This window comes from Daucus carota, chromosome 3 (genome assembly GCF_001625215.2).
Source record: "Daucus carota subsp. sativus chromosome 3, DH1 v3.0, whole genome shotgun sequence".
NCBI lineage: Eukaryota > Viridiplantae > Streptophyta > Magnoliopsida > Apiales > Apiaceae > Daucus > Daucus carota.
This window is the reverse complement of record NC_030383.2, coordinates 30,854,644-30,862,551: the sequence shown is the minus strand read 5'-3', so window position 1 is coordinate 30,862,551 and position 7,908 is coordinate 30,854,644. Positions and strand designations below refer to the sequence as shown.

Below are 7,908 nucleotides of genomic sequence, written 5' to 3'. Positions count from 1 at the left end.
GTGAATATAATTAATTATCATCTTATCACAAATTAATTTGTGTATTATTAATTTATGTATTATTATTTTACAATAATTTAAAATATACGCTATTTAAATAAAAATAAATAAATATTGCATAATAATATATTATAAACAATACATAAATTTATGCATTAAATGAAATAAATATTTTTTATTTATATATGAAAAAGGTCTCCTATCTGTAGGCCTTAGCTTAGGATCTCAACTTTAGTTGACAGAGTGGTGCGTCCAAAAGTAAATAGTGATGGACAACCTAATTAATATACTTATGGTCATAACTGAACCCTGGCTTCTATAAATTACGTGTTTTTGTTGATAACATTTCCACATATTAACCCTGGCTAAATCTAAATGGATTCAGCTTCTTCAAGTCTCCTTTGCAACCCTTCTTCCTTGCAAAGCAGACAAAACCTCCTACCCACACAGTTCATATGGCCAAAAGAAGACTTAGTTAATGAAGCCTCTCAAGAGCTAAACGAACCCTTAATAGACCTTGCCGGATTGTTCCGCGGTGACACCAGAGAAACCCTCAAAGCCGCGGAGCTGCTCCACACTGCTTGCGTAAACCACGGCTTTTTCCAAGTCACCAACCATGGGGTGGAAGAATGGCTTGTTTCCGCCGCCCATGAGGAGCAAAATAATTTGTTTAAGTTGAGAAATGAGAAAAAGATGAGCCTGAAGAGGAAGGCTGGGAGTATCTGGGGTTACTCTGGTGCACATTCAGACCGATACTCGTCCAAGCTGCCCTGGAAGGAGACTTTCTCCTTCAGATATGATCATGGAAATTGTTCAACCCACAAAATGGTTCATCACTATTTTACATCTGTCATTGGAAACGAGTTCGAAGAAGCAGGGTAAGACCAACTATTCCTTACACATACTTTCTCACGTAATCATTGTGTTAGTTTCATACTCCACGTCAAATTGTTCACATTTATCATATATGTAGATGATTCTGACACGAATTTAAAATTAGTATAAAAATATATTCTATAATTTATATAAAATTTTTTTATTTTGAATAACAGTTTAGTTTTTAATATTTTAATTAGTTTTAGAAAAGAAAATTATATTATATATTATATATATTAAGGTTGTAAAAATCGGAACTCGGTCCAACTCGGTTGAGTACTCGGAATGAGTTATCGGATAACTAACCGGGTATTTTTTTTAAATAATTTTTTCTCTTATATATAGTCATATACTGATTAATAATAAAACTATCTAAGGATATTAATATGTTAATAACACACTTAAAATAATGAAGTTCAAATAAAAGTTACCTGTTTGATAGTTTTTGACATAATAATCATTCCCAAAGTTTTAATGATAAAACACATATACTTTCTAATTAATGTCAATCCTTTGCAAAAAAACACCAAAACATATATAAATTTACGTTTAGTCTCTTTTGAAATAATTTTCAAATAAAACAATAAAAAATTGATAAGTCAAACTCGGATTTGACCTCGAGTACACGGAGTCAAACCGAGTTTTGACCGATTTTTTAATAAATCGGTTTTCAACCCGATTACTCGGAACTCAGATCGGATGAGGGGTTAAAAAGGAGTACCCGGAATGAGTACTCGGCTGACTCGGCGATTTTTAGAACACTATATATAAGTTAAAATATGTATAAGCAGTGAAAAACTTTTAAGAAATTAAAAATGAGTGACATGGAGAATAGCTTGCCTAAATGATGAACATGATTTTCAGATTTTTTTTAAGGTCAACTAAATCTTGACCAGCTTTCCTGCTGGTTGCTTCTCTTGCGGAGCCCGTGGACTTAAAACCCAGATTTTAAGTTATTTATGCCTTTAAGTCGAAACACAAGTTCTTTTAATATCAGAATTAATCAAAATCAAAAATTAGTTTGAGATACTTTCTTTACTAATTTTATTTTTTTAAACTTTGTTTTTGATAAAGAAATTTCATAAGTTACCTCCAAATCATTTGTATTATTAGTATTATTATTATCATATTTTTAGTATAACCCATAAATTATCAATCAAATCAAAATTATCTAAAGATACAGTATATTTTAAACTCCTGACATAACATGTAATTAAGTACGTTGAATAATAAAGAGCGAATAAACTCATTCCATCGGGCCCCTAGTCATGTCTCAATAACAAGAAGTCTAGAATGTACCCGGACACAAGGCAGGTGTAAAGGGCCCGAGCCATTCATCCCTGAAAGTACACACATATGGTCTAACGTATGCGCTATGACCTACATGTATGGAGTAAGTACAAACCTACTGTTGTCCAGATCATATATTTCAAGGAATGTATTGTCAAAACTTTATGTCTCCCTCCATGTCCTCCCTCCGTCCATACACATCAAACTTTTATTCTAAAAAATATATTATAAAATTATACTTTAAAAAAATCTTAAAAATTATTTTATAAAGAAAATGTATCTAATTGAATTAGACGGAGTGGGAGTATATTATCTTTAGGGCCAAAATATGCCCTACTTACAGGGCTGATATATAGTGGAGCCTTCTACTTTGAGAGGCATGCTTCAACTTTTCTTTATGATATATGGGTAAAAAATATCCAACATTTTCATGTAACTTAAAAGAAGGGTTCTTATTTGAAAATGAGTAGTTTATTATAAATGAAAAATAATTTTTAATTTATGTATTTGAAAATTTATGTTGTGTTTCAGGATTGTCTATGAGTGGTACTGTGCTGCAATGGAGAAACTATCAGAAGCAATATTTGAGCTGCTGGCGATCAGTTTGGGAGTGGAACGGAAAGTGTTTAAGAAATTCTTTCAAGACGGAAGCTCCATAATGAGATGCAATTATTATCCACGGTGCAATCAGCCGGGGCTTACTCTGGGCACAGGTCCGCACACAGATCCCACAGCCCTCACCATTCTTCATCAAGATCAAGTCGGAGGACTCCAAGTTTTTGCAAGTAACAAGTGGCAATCTGTCCGTCCCCGTGCCCACGCATTTGTCGTCAATATTGGCGATACATTTAAGGTACATGCATCTTATTTTATCTAAATATATCCAATTACAAGTTTGTTTTTTTTCCTACTATCATTTTTGTTATTTCACCAAAGAATTCCCTCATGTATCCATTATAATTTTATATTATTAAAGCAAGTCTTTGTTGCTAGGTGTAACTGTTCAAGGACAAAAACAGATAGACAAATTAAGTAGGTCTTTCAATAAATGTTGATATTAATATCTGCTCACTCCGTTCCAAAACATAGTTTAAATTTACTGTTTGCTTGTATGTTAAACGTATTTTGAGAATTCTATAAAATATAATTTTATATTTTGAATAAAAGTTTAAACCTCAAACTTTTATTCGGATAAAAAAATTTAAAAATAAATTACAAAACTATACTTTATTAAAACTCAAAATAGGTGCCAAAAAATAAGGAAAAGGGCCTGTTGAGATAGAGGTAGTATTATATATGTCTCGCTGCATAGTCGAATATGTTTAATATATTCTATAAATCGACAAATAGACAAAGTATGTGTTTTATAAAGGCCGATATTTAGTTTGATGACAGTTTGTCTATGAAAATAGTCAAATGTTAGAATCATATAATGTGTTATAGCCAATTTTGGCTACGCACTAAGGCAAGGGCGCGCCCTCCTCGGGACATTCCCGAAGGGCGCGGTCCCTAAGGCAGGATACACTTCAAGCGTGCTTACGGTCAGCAACCGATGGGGGCACGAGGTGAAGACCAAGGGCGCGCCCTTCTCAGGGTGTCTCCGGGGGTGCGGCCTTCGGATATTAGAAGAAAGGTCTGATCTGTTGTTGGGACAACTGATGGAACAAGGCAACGGAGTTTAGGGCGCGCCTTCAGGGGTCGCGCCCACATGTGGACGCATTGTGTGAGAGGATGAGTGAGTCTCAATGACGACCCTTCCGAGGGATATGAAGACTAGTTACCAAGCTCATTTGGTAGTTATCAGGCTCATCTGGTAGTTCCCGGGTTACGTCCGGGCGTGATCTATAATCCTCAATCCTGCTATCTGCCGGGTTGTCCTCGTGCGGGGGCTTGAGGTGATCATGGTTGTAGAAGGCCCTCAGGGGTGACATGAAGGCCGATCATATGTCTGGGTCCTGTATTCTGGTGAGTTAGCCCTCATTCGGGGACTGAGACGATCGTGTAATTTGGCTCCTCAATGGTCTTACCTCTTAGTGAGAACCTTCACTAGGGGGTAAGGACGCGTCCCTACACCTCAAGGAAGTGGTCACGGCTCTATCCGATGTCTCCTCCATGCTACGAAAAGTAGCGGTTAGTGTCATCTCTCGTAGTGGAGATGATGCCGTATCCGTGATGTACTTGGACTAGGAGTCTAAGGTAGTTGCCTCAAGGCTTACTTCTAACTGGAGTAAAACTCTAAGTGATAAGTCACCGACCCAAGGTTGGTCTTATCCCCAAGAAGCCTAGTCCTGATCAAACTAGGAGTCTTGGTTCAATAGAACTACGTATGGCTTGATCCCCTATAAATATAGGGGTACGTAGGCACATTAGGGGATCATGAGTTGCGAGCACGTGAGACCAACTCAAAACCCTAATCTCAGCCACCCCTAAAACACACAACCACCGCACTCCGGCGACCAAAACCACAGTCCCAGATCTTGATTCCGGCCATGAACCTCATCTTTGTTGATTACCAAATTCCTCTATCAACATAATGTATTTAGTGAAAAAGAGCTGTTAATAATAAAACTTTAAAATACACACAGTAACTTTTAGGTGGATAACATTATAGTTCCCCTTTACGGATATATAAAATTTAGAGTCAAGAATATTCAGAGAAAAAGAAATTGCTGAAATTTCACCATATAATTGTACGTTCAAAACGGGCCCCTACATGGAGACCGAGTGCTTCATAGTCCATGTGGTCAAGAATTATTTATAAAAAATTAAGAATGCTAGCTTTTGTTTCAGAGTTTCTACTTATTTACCAAACATTTTAATCACTTATAAATCTTATCTTGTTTCTAACTACTACTCCACTTATTTATTTTAAACGAAATGCACTTATTTTAAATAAATCCAAACAGTCCTCATGCTTTATAGAGTTCCACTGAAGTTTATATTTATAGTACGAGAAAATGACTAGACACGAGATATATCATGTATGATCCATTCTGGATCAGCTCTACACATTTTGTTTGATATCTCAACAACAGATTGATTGGGACAACTGTTGTTAATGTCAGTCATATGGGCGCGCACGAGACTCATTGTGTGTTCAAGCTAGTGTCCCATCAGTCCTAGCTAGCTTCTCAGATAATAAACAGAAAACAACAAAGTTGATCAATTTCAACTTTTTTGCCACCAATGAAAATATAAGCCAGTATTCTTGGTGGTGTTTGGGTGGAGCTTATAACCCTCAGCTACTAGAGTAATACATTAGAAGCATTTATTGGTATTTTTTTTTTAAAAAGTCGAGAAATACTTATAAATAGCTAAGCATATGAGGTTTTGTTTCATGATTACTACTCGTTTCCCAAACACTTTAATTACTTAAAAGTCTTAATTAACATCTAATTTTTACTTTTTTTTTTTTTTATTTTAAGGAAAAAACACTTAGTTTAAGTTTACCCCAGCGACCCCTTAATAAGTGGTTTCTTCACTTTTTAATAGAGCAAAATATAAGCTGAACTTTATCCATTTCTCTTTTCGATGCTTGTATTCAAATTTCCAATAAAATGGCCCTATATTGTCATCATTCATAAAAAAGTGGATAATAGCCACTTTTTTTTTTTTTGAGAAAATAGAAAACCGGGGCTTAGCTCTGTATTTGAAATTCTAGGCGGTAAAATACAAAAATAATAAGTTGAGTCACTAATTTTCTTTCCACTCCACTTAATATCATATAAATTAACTTGGTGGGTCTGTTGTTATTTCCTCAGGTCAGATAAAAGGTTTTCACTTGATTCTCATAAAATTATACTTGTAATGTAATTGCACGCAGGCACTAACAAATGGAAAATACAAGAGTTGCATGCACAGGGCAGTGGTAAACAAGGAGATGGAAAGAAAGTCACTGGTTTATTTTGTGTGCCCCAGAGAGGACAAAGTAGTGAGAGCAGTGGAGGAACTTGTTGACAAACAAGGCGGGACCAGGATATACCCTGATTTCACGTGGTCCGATTTGTTTACTTTTACTCAGACTCACTACCGTGCTGATAACTCCACCCTTGTTTCTTTCTTCTCTTGGCTTCTTCCGTCTCCCACTGCTGTCAATCATCCCTCAGCCTCAGGGCGGACCTAGGATCAACTTTAAAGCAAATTTTCGATGATTACTTATACATTTTTAAATTTTGTGAAAATATTTTTATAATTTTATAAATTTTAAAATAGAGAGAAATGTAAAAAAAATTAAAGAGGACACGTGTCCTTTGTGTGTCTTCCTAGACATATATCTTTATTTTTTTTATTTAGTTCTTTGGAGCTCTTGTGATTCTATAATGTTACGTGCTTTTTGAGGCCTCTCTGTATATTACTTGACTGCCGGGTTATTGCTGCTCAGCCTAAATAACCGTATATATATTCTCAGCTCTCTTAACAATCTTCTACTTCTTATATGTCAAACTTCATATAAAAACAATATAACGAATATGCTTAAAGTTATATGACAAAAAATATATTAATTATATCGAGTTGCACTCCACAGAGAACAACTTTTAAAAACACACTTCATTTTCTATAAAATAATATTTTGTCAGGATTACAATTACATAATTAAAAACTAATTAAATATCATACATGAAATCTAACATCCAAACTTATCCAAATTATTAATATGAAATATTATAAAATCAAGAATGAAATCCATAGCAAAATCCAAAATATACTCATGTGTGTGTGGGGAGGTTCAAAAGAGACTGATGCTTACCCAAAGATACGGGAGACTACCTAATCAGCCATTTGATCGATTTTGATCTAGTGGTCAAATTTAAACTAAGTATGGATATTCTTTACGTACAGGGATAATACTGAGGATAAAACATAGATTTTTTGCAAAATAATTAGTGTATCCAATCAATAAAACTGCCTTTTTTTAACAAGATTATGAACTGATGTTATTTTGATTGACGCTGATCTAATTAACATATTGTAATTATCATTACAAAAATATTCACCGTTGCTGTTAACAATATCATAGGTTTCATGGAGGTATCTGATTCGACTGAAGAATTCTTGAACAAATCTTGTTCGTTTTTGTGTTCTATTCGTGTTCCACAATATATGATATAGATACCTAATTCATTATAGAATGAATCATTCATTTTCTTATTCTTTCATAGGTTTTAGTAGTAGCACTGCATTTAAAGGTTCTTGTAGTTCTGGCGGTTTTGATTATGATTTACAAGATATAGGCAAGAATTGAATTCCGGAATGTCCTCTAAGGTCGAAACCATTTTTAGATCAACGATTCCATAACATTGATGATCGAAAGGTTTTTTCTACTACAAAAAGACAACGATTCCATAACGTTGTTTAGGTTTGATGTCCGTCGATCAACTGAAAGTAGTTAAAACGTTATTTCATGTTGCAATTGCCCAAGTATTGATCCACATACTGAACCACATACTGAACTTTCTGGGATTGTTGTTGATTTTCTTAGTCATGCTTGACAAATAGAACAACCATTTGTGAAGAATATATTGGTTAAATCAACTGCTTCAATTTAGGATTTAGAATGACAGAATTCTCAATTTAATTTGTTGTTAGTGTTCTTCTAGAGATTCTAATGTTTAGTCGAATAACATGCATATCAACGTGCTGGAAAGTTTCAATTACATGTACATTTAAAGCGTTTCAGTTACATATACATTAAAAGCTCACGCAGAGGAATAAAAGAGGTAGCAATGCTTATACCGGAAGACT

The 7,908-nt window shown here is 34.6% G+C and overlaps 1 protein-coding gene across 1 annotated transcript; it reads left to right on the top strand.

The window, feature by feature from the left end:
• Positions 1 to 260: 260 nt before the first annotated feature.
• LOC108211853 (gibberellin 20 oxidase 1) lies at positions 261 to 6,482 on the top strand. Its single transcript, XM_017383561.2, has 3 exons — positions 261 to 878; positions 2,698 to 3,019; positions 5,990 to 6,482. The coding sequence occupies exons 1-3, from the start codon at positions 376 to 378 to the stop codon at positions 6,287 to 6,289; spliced, it is 1,125 nt and encodes a 374-aa protein (XP_017239050.1). The 5' UTR covers positions 261 to 375; the 3' UTR covers positions 6,290 to 6,482.
• Positions 6,483 to 7,908: the final 1,426 nt, after the last annotated feature.

Excerpts from the sequence above, each read along its gene's own strand:
- LOC108211853 (XM_017383561.2), top strand. The coding sequence starts at position 376 with ATGGATTCAGCTTCTTCAAGTCTCCTTTGCAACCCTTCTTCCTTGCAA. Across the intron at positions 879-2,697 it reads AACGAGTTCGAAGAAGCAGG|GATTGTCTATGAGTGGTACT; the intron begins GTAAGACCAACT and ends GTTGTGTTTCAG. Across the intron at positions 3,020-5,989 it reads ATATTGGCGATACATTTAAG|GCACTAACAAATGGAAAATA; the intron begins GTACATGCATCT and ends AATTGCACGCAG.